The sequence below is a fragment of the Akebia trifoliata genome, chromosome 3 (genome assembly GCF_017979445.1).
Source record: "Akebia trifoliata isolate Shusen 1 chromosome 3, ASM1797944v1, whole genome shotgun sequence".
Taxonomy (NCBI): Eukaryota; Viridiplantae; Streptophyta; class Magnoliopsida; order Ranunculales; family Lardizabalaceae; genus Akebia; species Akebia trifoliata.
Window position 1 is genome coordinate 25179162 of NC_141377.1, and position 21568 is coordinate 25200729.

The 21568-nt window shown below is 35.8% G+C and overlaps 1 protein-coding gene across 2 annotated transcripts; it reads right to left on the reverse strand.

Annotated features, from left to right (window-relative positions):
* Nucleotides 1–1965: 1965 nt before the first annotated feature.
* On the reverse strand, nt 1966–10516 carry LOC147406201 (putative zinc finger protein At1g68190). 2 transcript variants are annotated; one of them, XM_086434159.1, is made up of 6 exons: nt 10365–10516; nt 9260–9708; nt 7886–8215; nt 5660–5884; nt 3728–4044; nt 1966–2691 (listed from the first exon to the last, which is right to left on the reverse strand). In XM_086434159.1, exons 2-6 carry the CDS (start codon nt 9704–9706, stop codon nt 2565–2567), a joined length of 1446 nt encoding a protein of 481 aa, XP_086290285.1. In that variant the 5' UTR covers nt 9707–9708; nt 10365–10516; the 3' UTR covers nt 1966–2564. The 2 variants fall into 2 exon arrangements, with proteins under 2 accessions (XP_086290285.1, XP_086290284.1); XM_086434158.1 differs by having other exon boundaries at nt 9260–9741.
* Nucleotides 10517–21568: the final 11052 nt, after the last annotated feature.

The window sequence follows — 21568 nt, forward strand, 5'->3', positions numbered from 1 at the left end:
TCATTCCAAAACTTCTAACCCATGTAGGACAAAAAACGTTTGTTAAAGTGTGTGGTAAAACTTAGGGTGCTGAACATTTCCCATATATATATATATATATATAAGAGATCATCCTCACCAAAAATCAGCTCAATCTGAAACTTCTAACCTAAAATAAGACAAAATACGTTGTAAATATATGAGCAGATACATGTGTACACAGATCCTGACCTATATATATCCTACTATTTGCCCTACGTGTTTTGTCGTACATGGGTTAGAAGTTTTGGAATGGGCTGATTTTTGGTGAGGCTGATCTTTATGGTGAGAAGTTCATCCTCACCAAAAATCAGCCCATTCCGAAACTTCTAACCTCATGACGGTTCACGATTCTTCAACTTGTAAACATGGGGTTAGAAGTTTCAAAATGGGCTGATTTTTTGTGAGAATGATCTCCTAACCATAGAAATCATTCTTATCAAAAACCAGTCCATTCCAATACTTTTAACCCATGTAGGACAAGACACGTAGGGTAAAATGTAGGGTAAATAGTAGGGTGTCGAACATGCCCCATATAATATAAAGAATGAGAGAGAGAGAGACGAAAAGAGTAGAGGGAAGAGGAGGTGGAATAAGAAGAAAAGTAGGAGATTTTATGGTTGGATTTTATTTTCCTATGGGATTAGGTGGGAAAATGAAATCTAATCATAAAATCTCATACTTTTCTTCTTATTTGAATTTTTAGATGAAGGTGGAGATTCATTTTCCATGGAAAAACCATTCAAACATGAAACATACAATTTTCTATGAAAAATGAAAATCCTACGAATTTTCTATGCTTAATTAAACACCCTTAAGTTGTAAACCATCTAGGGTAAATTATTTTAACATATTTAACCTCTTCTTCAATATCTTGTAGAAACTTAGAATTTTCTATCCAAAAGTTCACCCCTTATTTCTCAGAAACCCCTACCTTGTCCTTGAGGTTTGAAGGTTGAAGTAGATAGACTTTTAAGGCTGAAGACGAAGGTAAAACAAAATTTCCAATGTGCTAAAGATAGTCAAAGGTTTTCAGCTACAGATTAAAGATAAGGGCATTGAGATCGCTTATGTTAGTCATTTAGAGAAGACATAGGTCAAGGAGCCATGTCATCGATTTGAAAATATGGGGGCATCTCTAACATTGATCAAAATGTTGAGGGCCATGCCTAATCATCCTTTCGGTTATACTTTAAACTAAACTATTCATACTTGTCAATCTATTCTTTATCAAGGATAGCATTTGACAAACAATTAAGGGGATAATTTTAATTTGTCTTATATGATTTAAAAATTTCAGATTTAATTTTTTTTTTTTTTGGTGTGTGTGTGTGTGTGTGTGTGTGTGTGAAGATGATCTCTTTCATGACGAGATCATCCTCACAAAAAATCAGTCAATTCTAAAACTTCTAACCCCATCAAAAATAATTTACAAATTAACGATAAAAATTGATGGCCTACAATTCTTCAACTTTGTAAACCACTTTTGATGCCAAAATTTTTAAGTCATATAGGACAAATTTTACCACTCAGTGTTGTCCCCCTAAAATTGTTTGCTGAACACTCCCCCTTTATCAAATCCATCTTTTGTGGATTCTCACAAAAAAATCAACCCAATCTGAAACTTTTAAGCCATATTGGGCAAATTTTGTCTCTCAATTGTCCCCCTAAGTTTGTCTGTGGAACGCTCCCCCTTTATCAAATCCATCTCAAGGGGTTTGAATCATATTTACTTAAACCATCACCTGAAGCCACCCACCTTTATTTAGGCTCACAACAAACGATGCAAGCCTCATGCTCACACAGAGGTAGAGCTCCTTGTCTTCCCACTCATCCATCTCATCCCCTCGTCTCTTCTATTTTTATTATTGTGAACAATAAACAAAATCAGAAATTAGTGAGCTTGTAAAAAATTATAGGGGAAAGTCTATTAAAATATTCTGCACATGTATAAGAAAGATGAATATATACATCCATGAAAAGAAGTGTCTCGGTACAAGTCGAAAGCTCCAAAAAAAAGAAATAAAAATAAAAATAAAAAATGAAAAGTCTTTGAAGACAAGTGCTTGACTGAAAATATGACTCAAGATAGAGTTTCATTTTGCCTACCATATGGAATAAGCATAGATGATGATACATGACAGGCGATACTGTAATTTACATCATTATATCACTCAAAACTCCTCATTTGGAAAGGTTTTTTTTGCATGTTGTTTCATGGTATCAAAGCAGAGCTGGTGAGTAGAGGATCCTAGATCGAATTCTTTTCTCTTTGTTGAAATCGACCACAAGGTAAAACATCTACAAAGGCTAACCTTTTGTTCAAGCTGTTTAATTTATTTATTCTTTATCATTCTACTTAGGAGTAATGAAGACATATTGTAAGCCAGAGTTTCTGTCTTAACAAAACTGTACAGTAAGGCTTTAGACTTGCAGCTTTTGCTGTATGAACCATAACATTGGTAAAAATAAGAAATGCAAAGAAAATGGATTGGGTTGAGGACATTAAAGTGAGTGATTACCAACATACTTACTATTGATTTTCATCAATAACTTCTTGTCACATCAATGGCATCGGATTCATACCCATCTGCCTTGACAAATCTTCCTTTCACTCGCTTACGTACATCAGCTCTAGCTTTGTGAGTAGTGTATCGGATTCGTTTCTCATACCTGAAAATAGAGGAGACCCAAAGTAACTCTTAGATGAGTTCCTAAAAGGCACAAGGACAATACTCTTGGATTAATGTGGGATTTATCCTTATGTTTGAATAGAAGTGCAAGTAAAAATAAAAGTAAAAGTAAGAGTTAAGTGATTTGTTTGTAAGTTGTGTAAAATTTTAGTCTCACATTGGATAGAAATAACTAAAGAATGTAATTCTTATATTGAAGCTCTCACATAATGTAGTAAGTGTGAGAGAGATATGGGTAAAGCCCATGCACACATGAGGGCCAATGGGTTCTTAAAGCGGTTTTGACTCATTGGTCCAAAAAACCTTAAGTGCACGTGTGTGCAGGGGAAGGGGGTTGCAAATCTTCGGATTTAAACTTTTCATGGGTGCACGTGAAAGGCCCGCCCGCCCAATAAGGAAATGCTCGCTCATGCAAGGTTTTAAAGTTTCCTTGTATTCCAAGTTTCGGTTCCTCCAGAAGTAGAAAAATGTCACTGAAGTCTATGGAAACTTGCAAGAACACTGGAATTTTGGAAGAAATAATTTTGGAAGAAATAGGAAACATAAGTCATGCTTTAGAAAAGAGAAAACAGGTCAATTTGAAATATAAAGATCAAGAACAATAGCAAGAATTTCATAGTGACACATTTTGGGATGCAAGATCAGTATTCTTACATTGGCATCTTAGCATTCAAATAGAAATGTAATCTAAGAGAATTAATGCAAAGAAGATATTGAGCTCAAATAAAGTCATAACTGTGTGTATAGTTTTAAGTCTCTGTTTCCATCGTGAGCATCATTTCATCACTTGCCCTTCATTGAAGACCTCCAATTATAAATATTAACTTATTTTTAATATTTAAAATTGAAAAACACACCGAATGGGATCTTTACACGTCTATTTTATACAGTACATGATTATCACTAAACTACATATAATTATCTAATATTTTTATTTAAAAATAAAATTTTCTATTTTTATTCTACCATAATATTGGCTGTAAAAGTATGAATTTAGAGGAAGCCTTGATACTTACATTCGGGCTTTCTTCTTCTCCTTGTACCTCTTCATGGCATTTCCTCTAGCTTCAGAATGACTGTTCTCCATATCTGGTGAATTCCATGGCGGTTTCCCTTCTTTCATGTTGGGTGAAAGTTCGCTAGCGAGATAATCAGAAACAATTGTTTCAGCACTGAACCTTGAAAAAGAGAATGATAAACTCGAATAATCTGGTTGAATTGGAAGAAGATAATCTGTGCATCTGGTTAAATTATGCTCTTGGTCAAAAGGACCAATCTCTCTGTCTCCATAACGTGACTGGGTGATGTGAGAAGATGCAGCCATTGATCTATCCTGATATAAAAGAAAAAAAGAAGAGAAAAAAGATAAGAGGAAGGAGGCTTGCCGTTGGAACTGAAAAGTTTAAATGGACCTAAGACTAAGAATGATATGTATGTTTAACCACAAAATTAAAGCTAAACCAAGAAAAGAAGAATTACAATGAAACACAAGGCTGCCACAACAATAAAAAACTACACAGAAAGGACATTACCTAACTCATCTAGTACTAGAATCTCTAAATCCAAATGTTAAATATTTGTTGAAAGTGGTTAGTAACTTCAAATGGGCTTAGCAAAAAAGGAAAAACAAACAAACAAACAAACTTCAAATGGCTAAATGAAAATTGTACAATGGTGACTTTGAACCCGGGCATATAGAATTCAACATGAGCATGGAAAGCACCATCTCTTTAATGATAATATCATGCATATATAACCACAATTTTGATTACTGAAATGGTGGAAAGAGCTTGATGCAAAGGCATGAAATGATGCATACATGTGCACAACTACACCAGAATTTTCTAGAAGAGTGAAATATTTAACAAATATAAGATATAGAAATGAGATGAGGCCTCTAGAGTAACACAAAACTACATAGAAAAGAGTAGACTGGGAAATGTCTTCTACTATCAGATGCTCTAAATTTACATGGTTTATATTTGTTGAAGCTGACTGCCACTTTGAAGCGGGAAAAAAAAATGCAGTACAGAAATCTCGTACTGAGGCACAGCACTGCGAAATGATGCTTCAAAGAAGGCATATATGAATTTATGTGAGTGAAGACCCAGCTGGGGGAGTTAGCTTCAAAGAGGATTTACCCAATAAGCTTCATTGCAACAGCCTTGGTTATCCATTCACCATTCTCCCTTTTCATCTTTGCTCACTTAGTGCATCTTCTTACCATGCACAAAATTGTCAAGTTTACCATTTGGTTTACAACTGTGAAACATATAAACAAATATCCAAGTACCACAAACACTCTAATTGTCTCACAAAATTTTCCTCCCCATGCACATGTTATGAATAACAGAACAAAAGGTAACATGAAACAACAGTACATTGGTTGAGAATGACTCAAGTGTGGAGCAACAAGTCAACAATTAGAAGGGAGAACCAGATTGCTATGCCACATGCTCTAAAAGAAAAAACCCAGAAATTGTAGTGAATGTGAAACTTGCCTAGAACATCTCTATCAAGTTGGGCAAAAACAAAAATATGTCATAGGATGGCTATTTTAAATCACGGTTTAAAATATGGGAATGTATCGGCAGGGTATCGGTCGAAACCGACACGAAACATTGAACCCTAAACATTGAATGTATTGGCCGATACCGTATCAGTTTTTACATTAACTGAAACATTCAATCAATACGGCATTTTAAACATTGTTTTAAATTACACAGAAAACATTTTAGACTGGAAATTTAGCAAAGAATGATAATAAAGAAAAATTTAGGAGGTTAACAAAATTAATTTTTATCTCATTAACATTGTAATATTATAATGATAACGGTATAAGAGTTGAATTCATATCTGCTTTACCATACAAGAAAGAATGTAATTAAATGAATATAAATGCTCAAAATTCCTCAGCACGTTAATAAATAAGAGAGTAATGATTTAACCTCAAATGCTCTTGCGTCGCCATTATCCAATTTGTCAAACGATACACCCTTCTCCACGGAGTTGCTAGCCCCACCACCAATGTCATCAAACAGGGATCTATTTTGATCTTGAGTGCCACTAAAAAGTTCTTCATAATTTTGGAATGTCAGAGCAACGTCGGGTATCTTATCATGGAAACCAATTTCTTCACAAATTCCAAGGTCTTCTATATTTTGAGACCACAGCTGAAGAAATTCATGAGGAAGATTCAAAATGTTGAAAATATATTGAAGAATAAGGCAATAAGAACTTGATTGACCATATGTAGCTGTTTGCTTGTGTGTGGCTGGATATAATTATTTTCGGAACCAAAACAATGGCACATCAATCTCATGTCAGACATTAGTTTATGGGTTCAATTGAATTTGTTAAACCCAAAGGAGTACAAGAACACAGAGGAATTGTACTGCCCCAGGAATGCTTAATTTTACTGACCATTAAGACTAGAACAACTAGCACAATTGATGCAAAGTCAATGTAAAGCTTAGCACATAGAATACAAGGGGATTTTTAGATGCAACTGTATCTCCTTCCGGGATAGACCGAATTCAAAAGAATTATCTGGTGTTCAATTTAAGGGTTTATGGGGAAGGGTAATGTTCTTCGCCCTCCCAATGGAGTGCTTCTGCACACTTTGGTAGTTGTTACTTTAGAGTGAATAAGCATATTCTTTTCAGAAAATTGTCATCGTCTTATATCATAGTCCAAGTGTTGGGGCTGGTGGCAAGAATTGTTTTTCTCTATTAAAATCTATCTTAAGCAACATCTCCTGTTAAAGAGTATGCCTTTCTATCCTTTATTGTTACCTCCATCAAGGTCAATTTTGGCATTCCTCTCATTGTTTTAGAGATTAAGGCGTAAGTATTATAATTATACTAAAACCTACAGCCAAACAGTCCCTGAAACTGAAGCTTAATATTTTTTTCCCTGACTGTATTAGTAGCCAAGATGGACTAAAGGCATTCATTAAGAAATACCATCATGGACATATGTTAAATATTCGAAGGCATTTAAAATACAAGTTCTGGAATTCCCCATAGAAAAATCACTTTAACATGATCAGTGATGAACAAAGATTGATGATACAATCAAACTAAAATCTCTATATTGCTCCATCTTTTATAAATACTAGAGTTTGCCCATGCCTACGGCATGGTCATCCACTTTGGGGTTAAGGGGGTAAAAGATGAAAGACAATAAAGTTGTAGGGGTATTGCTGGAAAAAAGGTATAAGGGTGAACGCAATAAAGTTGGAAGGATATATATTATTGGAAAAGGGGAGGAGGGGGAGGGGGAAGAGGAAAGAATAAAGTTGGAGGGGTATTATTGAAAAGGAAGTAGAAGAGAAAAGACAATAAAGTTGAAGGGGTACTCTTGGAGTGGGAAGAGACCAAATGTTCCAGCATTGCATGGCACTGATTTTAGGTAAAATTTCCCACACATTAATGGATATCTTTCTAGTTACGAATTATTCGTCTATAAGGCTATGAATTCTATTTGGCTCGGCGTTTTTCCTGATTATTGTGCTTTGGGTGAAGGGTCCTTTCAAAGGTAACTTCCATCCAGTGGATTGTCTCTCTTGATATAATTCTAACCATTGATCATCTTAGGATAATAAATGTTCTCCTGTTGGATTTTTGTTTCTTAAGCAAGAGATGCAGAATCTGTGAATCAGCTATTTCTCCATTGTCTCCATAGCACATTATATATGAAGTTCCTTCTTCCAATTCAATGTGGAATGTGTGTTACCCAATTCTATTATGGATGTATGCCATAACTGGTATGTTACAGCTTTCTCTTTGAGAGGCCATATCTTTTGAACATTGCTTTAATTTGCCATTTCTTAGGGGATTTGGAAGGAAAGGAATGCCAGAGTATTTGATGGGAAAAAAATCATTTACAATATTTCAATCAATATTAAAGTTTTGATGTTTCACTACTCCAAGAACTTCATCTGGTATAGGGGGATATATTTTGAAGATTACATTTTCAATTGGGGTTTTATTGTGAATTCGGAGGAGTAGTTGAGTGGTTCTTATTTGATTTGGTTTTATTTTTTCCTTTCCTGTTCTTTATAAAATTGGGTTTATCAATAAATAAATAAAAAACAATATTCTAACAAAATAATACCAAAGGATATGTTATAAGAATGAAACATCAGTAATTGTTAATAATAGTGATCGAACCTGACTACTCTGAACTGGGCTTCTGTACTGCCAAAATGGGTCACTGTGCAAAGGGGTTCCATCACTCGAAGAAAAGTTTAGGTGCTCTAGTTGAGAAAAAGAAGGAAAATGCTGTTGTTTTAGCTCTTGATGCATGCTCCCTACTTTCTGATGAAAATCTTCATTAGACTGCAATGAAGTATTGTCTTTGGATGAATATATATCATTTTTTACCTTCCCAAATATTATAGAAGACTTCTCATTTCTCTCAATGGACTGGAGCCTTTCGAGATCAAGAATCTGTTCCAGAACAAAGTGAGTGTCTTTCTGGTGCCAAGTTTCACAAAATATCTGCAAGATTATGTATTAAACTAAGAATTAGTGATACCAAAAACACTAGAACAGAAAACAAGAACATAAGAGAGAAAGGCAATGGTCTTTGGTTTATTGTTGTGTATAACAAGACCAAATGAAAAACTGTCACAACTCACAATTTATTGAACCCAACCAACAAAACAAAATGAAAACAAAAAGTCTGAAAATTTCTGGCATTGGCCCATTAGATGGCGCCATGAAGAGGATAGTAAAAGTCAGAAATCATACCACCAAGACATACTACATAAACAGGCTTTGCACTTACGGCCAATGTAATCACAATAATGACCAGCCTTCAATAATGGAAAAGCCTTGGGAAATTTTCTATGTTGACCTCTTATCAAAAGAAAAATATAATTCCTTCCATTGTCATCATTCCTAAGATCATGGATGAAGCATTCCCTAGTTTTATTTAAACTAAACAAGAAATTGAGTACAAAACTAAGATAAATCTAACTTCACATTATAGCAACCATCACTCTTTTAATCACAAAGCCTACCATGCTTCCTTTTATTCTAAATATTCTGCTACACTTATCCCTTTCCACCAATTTATTGAGTGCCCCCTTACTATTGGAAAACCTAGTAACCTATCACAAGAACTTGAATTCTTGTGATTATAAACTTTAATGAAAGAGGTTCATCAAATAACCAATTCTGATAAAAAAAAAATACCCACTATGAAGTAAGAGTACGTAGTTCTCTTGTGAAACCAAAAGTCATCTAAATTACACAAATAACAAAATTTATTATGTTTCTAGTGATCAAATGTAAAGAAATTGAAAGTAAAAAACTGATCTGATTCAAGACTTCGATCAATTCAAGATGTATTCAGCCCCTAAATAAAGTTATTAAATTATTTTTTCTTGTGCTTGATCTTTTAAGCCAATTATAAGATACCAAGAACATGAAACTTCAATGAAATTTTATAAGACCAATTATTAATTAAACAAATAGTCAAATGGAGTAATCACATAAATAAAGCAAAGCAATAATCTAACACAAGCAACTCCTGCCTACCTTTCTTTGGGAATTGCCCAATCCCAATTCTTCAGAATTGTCCAAATGTTCGACGCCCGGAACCAAAGACCTCAATGAAGTGGACATAACCAAATCTTGAGAACCATTAGGCCTAGGTTCATTCAAATCAAAACCCCATAACACCGCGAAATCCCTAGCAGAAGGGCTACCCATGTAACCACTCATCTCTCGTTTTCGATGTTGTGCGGTGGCCTCATTGTGCAAGTTCCAATCACAATTACAACACATAAAGAGGCTATGATCGAAACACTGTACAGAAGCTGGGTGGTTCCCACAACCTTCACAAAGAAGGGATCGGAAATGCCGTTGGGATAAAGCATTAGCTGAATGAACCCTTGCATCGCAAGTAAGGCAAAGAAATGCAGAATCTGCCTTACAGTAAATAACCGGCCTCGATCCACCGCAAAATTCACAAGTTTTCTCCATTTCTTTTCACGTAGAACACAAGATAATCAAATTATCTGTTAAAATTCAACGTCAAGCATCATCCTTTCATCCTTACAATATCTAAATGATTGAAAATGTGGTCTGCTTCCATAAAATCAAGAAATATATATATAATCTACTCCAAACTAGACAAATTTATAACATCAACATCAATCTTAAGAGATCTAAACCATAAAATCTAGAACAGAAGTTTATACTTTGAACTAGTTAATAACCACAACATCAATCTTAAGAAATCTTAATGATTAATTCTAGAAAAAAAGTCTAAATTACTTTGAACTCGATAAATTTATAACCTGAACATGAATGTTTTTCTGTTTTGTTTTGGGATTGGTTCCAAAATATGAATGTTAAGTATTCTAAACCATAAAATCTAGAAAGAAAAAAAAAATCAAAACTATTTATAACGTCAACATCAATCTTAAGAAATACAAACCACAAAATCTAGAAGAAAATAAATCTAAATTGCTTCAAATTACATAAATTTATAACCTCAACATCAAAGTTATGAAATTTAAATAATAAAATCTACAACAAAAGTCAAAACTACTTTAAATTAGATAAATTTATAACCTCAACATCAATATTAATCAATTAAAAGGATCAAATATTAGGTTCAACAGGGGAAAAGCCTGACCTGCAGTTGGTTTTCATGAGAAAAGCTTGAATTAATAAATTCAAAGAAGACTTTTCGATTCTTTCTTCGAAACCCTTACGACTTTCATCCAATTCTCTCCATTACAGAGGTTTAAAAAGCGCTCTCTCTCTCTCACTGCTTTTTCTTTTTTTATCCCCAAAAAGTGATCCGTCATCTCTCTGCTTTATCCCCCACAAGAGACTTCACAGTCCACGTGGCCTATTTTGGCGCCAACTTTCTGACGCGGAAGAGACATGTGGCGTGGTCCCATACAAACGTCACCTTTTGTAATCCAAAGACCAATCGTACATCCAATGACTTCTTGACACGTAATGATTCGATTTTGAATTAGTGGGACGGGGGTGTTAGAACATGTGTGGGCCCCGCTTGAAAAGTGCATAACCTAACTGAACTTCTCCCAACTTTAGTGAAGGATAAGTACATTACTGAGGGAGCTATTTACATAATGGCCTTTGATTCATTCCATTAATTACATCAATGCCCCTTATACTTATTCGCTGTTACGTTTAAATTGGAGATGACCTTAGTTATTTTCATACAAGAAATTACTTATGACTATGGAGGACGATAAAATTATCTTTTTTTCTTAATGGCCCCTTATACTATAATAAGGCAAAATCGAGGATTCAAATCATGGATATTGATGATTCATGTTGAAAGTTGAAACATCAAGATCAATGATTATGACGAGATTCTTCTCGACAAATTGAATCATTGGTCTCGATGATTCATGTTCAAATATCGAGTTGATAATTTATAATCGTTGATTTTGATGATTGTAAAAGGTTGACGTCGACAATTGGAATAAAGTGTTCATTTTATATGATTCAAAAATATTTTTCATAATCATGTTCCTTGCTAACAATCTTCTATTTAATTCTTGAAAAATTTACAAAATTTTTTGTTTTTTCCAATGAAAGTATTATTCTTCAGATTATTGACCAATTTTGAATAATTCATGTATTTTAAGTTAAAAAAGAATAAAACACAAAATTTATGACTGTGGACATCAAAATTTAAACGGGCCCTCGTAACTTTCTAAATTAACAAAAAGCCCATTAAATCAAAATTGGGCCTACAAGTCTAAATTAGGAGTCCATTAATTGGGATGGGCCACATATAATTTGGGTTTGGGTTTTCGTATATAAAACCCATGATCCAACCAATTCAAGTGATCCACATATTAAATATTGGGCCTTATACCCAAATAATTAAGTTTGGCTCAATAATAATCCATAAAATCCTTAAAATTGGATTCAGACGAATTTATCATTTAAACAAACCAATCAAAACTCTTTAAATTAAGGTATAATTGGAAAGCTTCCCTCATTTAGAGGGGATCTGGATCACTTTCTTTCAAAAGAAAGAAGCTCTCAAGTCCTCCTCTAAAGACAAAACAAAAGTTTTTTAGAAATCCGAACTCTAATTAAAGAGAAGATTAAGCATACAGCCCTTATTCGCAAGTTAAGGAATCATTTTCAATCGATAAAGCGTAAAGTCTAGAGAGTAGAAAATCTACAGAAGCCCCTACTAAAGATCAAGTACAAACAAAGTCATCATCAAAGTAACATTTTCAATCGATAAAGCGCGAAGCCCAGAGAAAAGAAAAGCTACATACATTACTATTTTATACTTGACTGTTAATCAAAGGAAAGTACTGAGATTTGTACTTTCGTTTTCATCAAAATCAATGTAATCATTTGTGATTTTATTTCACGAATCTCGAGGTAGATTTGTTGAAATTTGTTGTCGACAAATTTCTAACATGCTTGATAGGATGATCTCAACCTCTCATTTTCCAGTTGTAGACACCCCAATTTGAACGGGTCCACACTCGAAAGAGCCAAAAAATACTGATTTTTCAATAAGATTCCCCAACGGACCTTAAAGGGCCAAATCACTAAAAGTGACTTTTTGATCGAACCGATGCCCCTAAGACCTCTTAATGGTCTAGGAGGCCCACAAAAAGGACTCGCCCTACCCTACGCTTTCCCAACCTTCACCACTCCGCGTTTGTATCCAAAAAATTGATAAAATTCTCCAACAGGCCTAAAAGGTCCAATTTGCCAACACGTGGCATTTTGATCGATCTAATAATTCCTAAAAATCCTAAAAAGATAAAAAAATGAAAAAATGTGAGACTTGGGAAGCCTACCCCTCCTCTACTCTCACCGCTCTACGTCCGAATTCGCAAACACCCTAAGCTCATTCAAAGCTCATGAACCCTCAAATCTACAAAAACCAATTTCCCACCTTACCTCTAACCCAAATTCAATCTCATGTCACCTAAAACCCTATGACCTACCCACCCTAAAAAAACTCAATCCAAAATAACCCCAAACCAATTCACAAAACCCAAAACCTCTCCTAAAACCTAAGCCCAATGCCCCTAAGCCCAAACCCATATCCAATTCATATCCAACCCACAACCATAACCCACTAATCATAACCCACATCAACCAATCACTCTTTTATCATCAAAAGATGACACATGTCATTACTCCTTCTCACCTCCCTCATCAAACCACCCACCCCATCACCTTTTTCTAAAACGTTAACTACCCACATCATTTTTTCTCTTAAAAATCATATCAACCCACACCCTCCCCTAACCTACCCTCATTACTCCCTATAAATCTCCATTCTCTCAAATCAAACACCATCAACCTATAACCCCCTAACCTACCATCATAATTCCCTAACCCCTATTCTCTCAAATCAAACACCTCCAACCCACACCTTTCCCTAACCTACCATCATCATACCTCTCCCTAATCTACCATCATCATTTCCTATAAATCCATCTCTACAACCTAAACCTACACCCATTTTCTCAAATTAAATACTCAACCTCTCTCATCAATTAAATCTAAACCTCTAACATCCACACATCTTGTCACATGTCACCATCTCCCTCATCCTCCCAACCACCCTCTTACACCCTCCATTCTTTTAAACCAAACACCACTCAATCAATCAACCACCATCTTAAACACCCATCATCTCACCTCACCAAACACTCCACCCAAATGGTTTGGTTAAGATCCAAATCATTTGGATCAAAACACAACCCATTTACCCTCATTACATAATTACCCCTCTTCCAACTCATAATTTCATACCCCCCACCTTTAAAACATATGTCATTCTCTACTCTTCCCCACTTTACCCTATTATATCCCTAAAACAACCCCTTAACATCTATAAATACCCCCCTTCTCTTCTCAAAAATGGTTCTCAACTCTCACAAAAAAATTTCTTACTAAGTCTCACAAATATCACTCTATTCTCTACTCATCTCTTCACTACTTTCTCACACTAACCTCAAAAGAGTTACATTCTCATAACTTACTAAGGACTCAACTCAAGAAGACATAGAAGAAGAAAAAGGAAGGAGTGAAAAGAAAAGAAAACCTTGAAGCTTCAAGGTGGGTGCAACAAAAATAACCCCCCTCTCTCTCTCTACCCTCTCCTCATCCCTCTTCTATCATACCCTCTCCTCTTCAATTTATTTTAAATGGAATTAGGATGAATGGACCTCAAGGCAAATGATCAATTAGGATCATCTCTTTCAATGAGATGATCCTATGATCGAGCCGAACGTAAGTCCCTACTTAGGGTACAAATGCACACACGTGGCACTTTATTTTTCACTTTTTAAAAATCAAAATAACCGAGTTCTTTGAAGCTACCGCCACTTGACGAGGAGAAAATGGTGCCTAACACCTTCCCTTTTCTCCAACCGAGCCGTTTACCCCAAATCTTCAAGTTTGATTAGTTCCTATCCATCGCAAGTCACTAAAAATGCCAAAATGTCATTTTTTCGAAAATGTACATTGGGTGACCATTCACACCCACTTACAACATGAATGGTGGCGACTCCAATTCTTAGTAGATGTGACCGTCGTAATGATGAAAATCACGTATCTACAGCTGGCGACTCCACTGGGGAGGTATGGCTCATCCCTCACGAGTAACTCGATTATTTGAAAAGGAAAAAAAAATAGATTTTTATTTTACTAATATTGTTTCTTATTGTTGTGTGTGTTTTGTTTTACTTTTGATTTCATTCCTATGTCCGCAATGTAATATTTACTTACATTCTTGTTCACGATATTTGTAAAGGGTCGATGAAAAAATAATGAATGAAAATGCACATGTGTACTTGCGAGCATAGCTTTACTTCCGAGCCACCCCACCTTCAATATACTTAGCCCTGATGCTCAGTAGTTCCACAACTTGAGATCGTTATTTCAAGTGTCGGGAATGAACACATCAAACTCGATCACCAACCAATGACATGTGTACTTCGGTATGCATTGAGGTTTGAAGATCGGGTAGCCGTGAAGCCACCTATTAAGCCGCATGCATGTGCCCGACTAGACAATGCTATGACACGAGTTTCCAACGTTACATCGACCCCAAGCAAGGTTGTAATTGTACAAGTTGTTATCGGGCCTCGAAGCCCAAGTTGTAAGTCACAATGGCAAGTTGTATACGCTTAGGGGTATGTATTTTCTTTACTTATTCCCTTGGTAAGAAGGGAAAAATCAATTTTTTATTTTATTTTATCATGCACATCATCAAAAAATATAAAGAAATGAAAAAATGAAAAAAATGAAAAAATGTAACTTTTTTTTTTGGCCCAAACCAAAAACCAGAGACAATGTGCCTCATTTTGGACTAACAACTAAAAAAAAAAAAAATTTAGCCAAAAATTCGTACTGGTCCGTATTTCAAGTATGGTTCGGCGTATTTTATGCCCAACCGTGTTTGAAACACGGATTAAAAAAAAAAATTTCTCATTTTGTTCTCGACATCAGACTTAACAACTTTTGTTCTCGGGTTTATTTTTCTTTTGATGTTTAAGGCTTGAAAATGCTTAAATAAATTATTTTTTAATTAAACTTAGGGCCTACTCCTCGCCGTTTTTCTTTGTTTGATCAAAACAGAACTCGCATGCATTCTATCGATCAAAGTTGACCCTACTTAACGTGGTATACTATCAACCTCGCCTACAATCAAATCCGTTACCGTCCATCACCAATCATAAAAAATGGGTCTACGACCCATATCCATTTAAATGGGTTCACGACCCGCACCACTCAGACTGGGTCCACGACCCAGATTCATTCAAACAGGGACTACGACCCAGATCCATCTCAATTGGGTCCCCGACCCAAATCCATTTTAACTGGGTCCCCGACCCAGATCCACTCCAACTAGGTCCATGACCCAGATCCATTTTCAACTGGGTCCACGACCCAGATCCAATACAACTGAGTTCACGACCTAGATCCATTCCAAACTGGGTCCTCGACCCAGATCCATATCCATACCAACTGGATCCACGACCTAGATCCAAACCCTTTTCAACTGGGTTCACGACCCAGATCTGTGTCAACTAGGTCCACGACCCAGATCCATGCAAACTGGGTCCACGACCTAAATCCATTCAAATTGGGTCCACAACCTAGATCCATTTTAAACTGGGTTTACGACCTAAATCTGTTTCAACTTGGTCCACGACCGATCCATCACAACTGGGTTCACAACCCAGACCCAAACCCATTTCAGTTGGGCTTACGACCTAAATCCACTACAACTGGGTCCAAGACCCAGATCCGTTTCAATTGGGACCACAACCTAGATCCGTTTTGACTAGGTCTAAGTCCCAGATCCACTACAAACCAGATCCATATCCAATTTCGAACTAAGTCCATGATCCATATATGATCTAACAAGGCTGACAACTGATCAATCTACTCAAATTAATTCAATCTTTTTCAACAAAAAAAAATTTAAGCACCAATTGCAGTCATTGATCAAAGTCGATGCCTAGAAAGATCTTACCCTATTGATACGAGGGGGATAGACTATGTCTATTTAGGGAATAAGGTGATTTAAGAGTGCTATTGTGCGTCGCCTCTTCCTTGGAGATCTGCCTGGCCGGCGGTGATTTCAGAGAACTGAATTGGAGGCTACCAAAAAACATGGGTTATTCCAACTCGATTTATCTCAGAAATTACTTTTTCAAAATATTTTCCCGACTCTGTGTCTATGCCAGCTCCGTGTTGATGCCAACTCTGTGTCGATGCTAGCTCCGTGCTGAGATAATTCCTTTTTCAAAATATTTTCCCGACTCCGTGTCGATGCCAGCTCCGTGCTAATGAAATTACATTTTCAAAATGTTTTCCCGACTGTGTTGAAAATATTGACACTTCCAACATGACCTCTGCCACCTTTGGATCTTTTGGTCCAATACTCTTATCAAGTTAGTATGCAACACAGACTCCATCTCCCCAAATCACAAAAGTTCTACTTCAACCACCACAACCCATATCCATACACTCTGACATTGAAAAGGTCCATCTCATGCTAGGAACAAGGCCAAATCAAGGTAAGAGTGTCACACTTCCCATTTCACTTCAATAAGGATAGTGATTTCATTCGGCTTCAAATTCAAAGACTAGTATTTTGTAGTCCTCTTCAATTGATGACGAAGGATAGATAGTTGTAACTCGTCAAAAAATATATTATATGCACATGCCAACTCCTCCAACTCCAAAGCCAAAGAGAAAGAAAAGATAGTCAAAATTAAATATAGGGTCAAAATTGAAAAGGAGAAACAAAGAAGAAAGTTTTTCAAGTTCTGCCCGTAGACCCCGAAAACGTCCTTCAGCAACCTCCTCGTGTACCGGTTGCTCTATTATAATTTTTACACAAGAAGCTCTTGAAAGAAGTTAGCACAATTTCATGTAACCAAGTGGAAGTGAAAGTGCTAGAAGATGATGTCGATAATAGGTCTGAAGAGCATCTTACTACTTCTAGTGATGGATATCAAAGACTTAAGAAAGATAATATCACCTCAAAAAGGAAAGATTCATAGGTCAACTTGGATTTCTCTAGTGGACTCCAGAAGGCTCAGCATGCTTTAAAACAAAGCTCAGTTGAATCAAAATAGGAAGTTCAACCCGACATATATCTACAACAAGACGGTATGTGCATGGTCACGATCACCTTTACTAATGAGGATATCCAATTGGGGTCTCGACCTCACAAACAACCTTTTTACGTCACAAGTTATGTGAGGAAAAATAAAGTTTAAAGAATCATCTTAGATTGTGGTTCTACAATTAACATTATAACAATTCGTACCATGAAATAAGTTGGCATCTCATCGGACGAACTTGCTCACAGTAAGTTGATGATTCAAGGCTTCAACTTGGGTGATCAGAGAGCTATTGGCATAATAAGAGTCAAGTTCTCTATTGTAGATTTAGAGTCAACAATACTCTTCCATGTGATTGATTGTAAAACCTCATATCATTTGCTTCTCGATTGATCGTGGTTGCATGAAACTAAAGTAGTAACATCCACATTACACCAGTATTTCAAGTATTACTAAGATGATGTGTAAAAACGTTTAATAGTCAAAGATCAATTGTTTAACAAGGTAGTAATGAATTTTGCCGATGCAGAAAACACTTCTAATTTCAGTACCTTCTTCTAGTAAGTAAAGACCTGACAAAAAAAAAACATACCATGAATTATATCGAGTAGATTTCTCGTAGTTCTCAGCTTTAGAAAGAATAAATAAAGAAGCATGAACTAGAAATTCAATGGATCAAGGTGAGCCAACCAAAGGTGGACGTGTCATCCACAGTTGTGCTACCAATCCCAATGATTCGTTACGTACCGCAATTACGACGGAAGTAGGGACAATCCCCTTTCAAAAAGATTTCTTCAAAGACCAAGCCTTCTATCTCTAAAGTCAAATTGGAAATGCTGAAAAAAAAGTTAACCCTTCCAGTTACACCTCTTCAAAAATCTTATATAGTAAAGACACCTCGTGGAAAAGTTGTCATAACTACGTCAATCGCGAAAAATCATAAAAAAATATTGCAAAGGTAGAGTCCAAAAGTTGGTTCGGTCCTAAAGCTTCAAAGTTATTTGAGATTGTCGATTACGAAAATGATGAACCTGTGCGATTGGGTGAACTATAACCAACTAATCAAATTCATGGCTTAACGACAACATAGAGAGAGAGAGAGAGAGGGAGGAGAGAGAGAGAGAGGGAGTCTTATTCACATGAGTAGGGCTAAGATATGTGACAGACACTCCGATCAAAATTTTAGGGATGGAGACAACTTCTTTATAACATACTACAGTAGTAGTCATCGATAAGTCTATAAAAAAAACACTGGTTCCATGCGCATCGGTCTTTGATCGATTGAGTGTTTTAGATGACCATGACGATGTATAAATTCCTAAAGCTCATACATTTGCATTATTTAGACTTGGTCAGAATGCCAGGTTTAACCTACAAAGGGAATCACGATACCGATATAAGCAAATAAATAAACATGTTAAGCATAAAGATAGTAGCGACTTACATAATACTATTCCATCTCGCATGAAATGACAAGTAGTTTTAGAGGTCTCGGTATCAAATGCATTGGTTGTGAAGTGTTACACCATCATCTTCACAAACCAAACGAGTGACAGCCGAGCTTCAATTATGGGGACAGATAATTTTGAAGATGTCATTTATGTAATTTACATTACCATTGAGGAATTATTTGAAGAAGATTCTACGTCGTTAGATAAAGAAATCAAAAATACTTCACTAGTCTTCGAAGAAAGTAGACAAGCCATTGTCGACGATTTGAAAGAATAAACCTTAAAACGATTGAAGAGTCGTGACCCACGTTTGTCAACGCTCTTCTAAACCAGAATGAAGAAGTCGAGTACTTCAAGTTGCTACAAGAGTACAAAGACATATTTTCTTGGACTTATAGAGAAATGCCAAGACTTGACCCAAAGATCGTTGTTCATCAGCTGGTAGTCAAACATAGAGTTTGCCCAACAAAACAAGCACACCGTTGTTTTCGACTAGACTTGGTACCACAGATTGCGACAAAGGTCAACAAGTTAATTGAAGCTAGTTTCATCCAAGAAGTAAAATATCTAACCTAGATTTCCAATACAGTTCTGATAAGGAAAAATAATGAACAGATTTGAGTGTGTGTGGATTTTCGCAACTTGAATAATACGTGTCCAAAATATGATTTTCTGTTCCCAATCATAGAACTTATGGTTGATGCGATTATGGGATATGAGGCTTTGTCTTTCATGGATAGATCTTTTGGCTATAGTCAAATTTGAATGTCATTAAAAGATGAGGAGCTCACGGCCTTTTGTATCCTAAAAGGCATATATTGTTATAAAATTATGTCTTTTGGACTTAAGAATGCTGGTGCCACTTACCAATGAGCTATGCAAAAAAATCTTCGATGACATGCTACACGACAAGATAGAATGTTATGTTGATGACCTAGTAGTAAAGTCTAAGAAAAGAGAAAATCACTTATGACATCTACGTGATACCTTTAACAGACTTCAGAAATACCAGTTCAAAATGAATCCACTAAAATGTGTTTTTAGAGTTACCTCAAGTAAATTATTAGGGTTCGTAGTTCGGCATCGTGGCATTGAAATCGATCAAAATAATATTGATATTATCCAAAAGATGACTGTACCAAAGAATATTCACAATCTCAAAAGTCTACAAGGTCGACTTAAAATTCACAGATTTATTTCAAATTTAGCTAGACGTTGTCATCCCTTTAGTCGATTGATGAATAAAGATACTCATTTGAATGGGATAAAGCTTGTGAGAATGCTTTGAAAAGTATCAAAGAGTATCTTCTCAAGCCACCGGTTCTATCCACGTCGATTTCTAACAGAACATTGATTTTCTATATCAATGTACAAGAAATGTCACTAGGAGCATTATTGGCTCAAGAAAATAACGAAGGAAAAGAAAGCGCATTTTACTACTTGAGTTGAATTCTTTTTGGAATAGAAATAAACTATTTACCCATCAAAAAAATATGCTTAGCGCTCATCTTTGCCAAAAAGAAACTTCGACATTACATGTTATCATACACAATTCGATTCACTACGCGAGCTAATCCACTCAAGTATATCATGACAAGGCCAGTCTTGTCGGGAAGACTAACTAAATGAGCCCTTTTCTTATTAGAATTCGAGATTATTTATGTCCCTTAAAAGGCTATAAAAGGACAAGCATTCATCCTATTCTAGTTGATTGGGAATTGTCTCACGACCTGCCTGACGAAGAAATCTTTTTTGTTGATGTGCTTCTAGCTTGGAAAATATTCTTTGATGGCGTAGTTAGAAGAGATGGAGCGGGAACAAATGTAATTTTTATAACCCCACAAAATGAGATATTACCGTTCTCATTTACCTTAACGAGACTATATTCAAATAATGTTGTAGAATACCAGTATCTGATCATTGGTTTTAGAACTTAGGCTAGAAATGAAGTTACACCAACTCTATGTATATGGAGACTCACTACTTGTCATCAACCAACTTTCAATAGATTATGACATTTAGAAACATGAGATGGTGCCTTATCACCACTATGTTGCACAACTTGTAAGTCGATTTGAAGACATCATTATCAAACATACACTAAGAGCTGAAAATATGCAAGCTGACATTTTGGATAGTCTTACTGCAAGCTTGGCTATGCTAGAAAGGAAGACAATAAACATCCCTATTTATCAAAGGTGGCTACTACCCACTCAAATATATGACAATTACGAGCCACGTGAAACAAACATCGTCAAAATATCTGAAGTCAAAGACATGAAATAACCGCTTATCGACTATCTATAGTATGAAAAGTTGCTAGATAATCTAAAACACAAAACTGAAATACGTCGTAGGACACCTCGATTTTTATACTTCAATGATAAGTTATATCGTTGCTCTTTCGACGACATTTTAATGAGATGTCTCAGAGATGATGAAATCTAAAATGTTTTAGAAGAAACCCATTTTGAAGCGTGGGGTTCACATCAATTAGGACTAAAACTTTATCATAGTCTAAAGAGGATGAGATTTTACTAGCCCACTATGGTGAAAGATTCCTTAGATTATGCAAAAAGGTGTAGAACTTGCCAATTTCATGGGGATTATCCTATAATTACATCTTAGACTTTTAACGGGTGGGGACCTGATGTTGTCGGACAACTCCCAAAATCTGCAAGGCATCACTTCTAAATCCTCGCACAACAAATTACTTTTCTAAGTGGGCTGAAGCAGTTCTCCCTCGAGAGGTCAAGAAAGAAATAGTAGTAGACTTTGTA

What these genes read in the sequence shown, in the direction of transcription:
- LOC147406201 (XM_086434159.1), bottom strand. Translation starts at nt 9,706, where the DNA reads ATGGAGAAAACTTGTGAATTTTGCGGTGGATCGAGGCCGGTTATTTAC. An exon ending in GCCCAGTTCAGAGTAGTCAG is followed by an intron (nt 5,885 to 7,885) that starts GTTCGATCACTA and finishes GAATTTCTTCAG; the next exon opens with CTGTGGTCTCAAAATATAGA. An exon ending in GAGAAGAAGAAAGCCCGAAT is followed by an intron (nt 2,692 to 3,727) that starts GTAAGTATCAAG and finishes CTCTATTTTCAG; the next exon opens with GTATGAGAAACGAATCCGAT.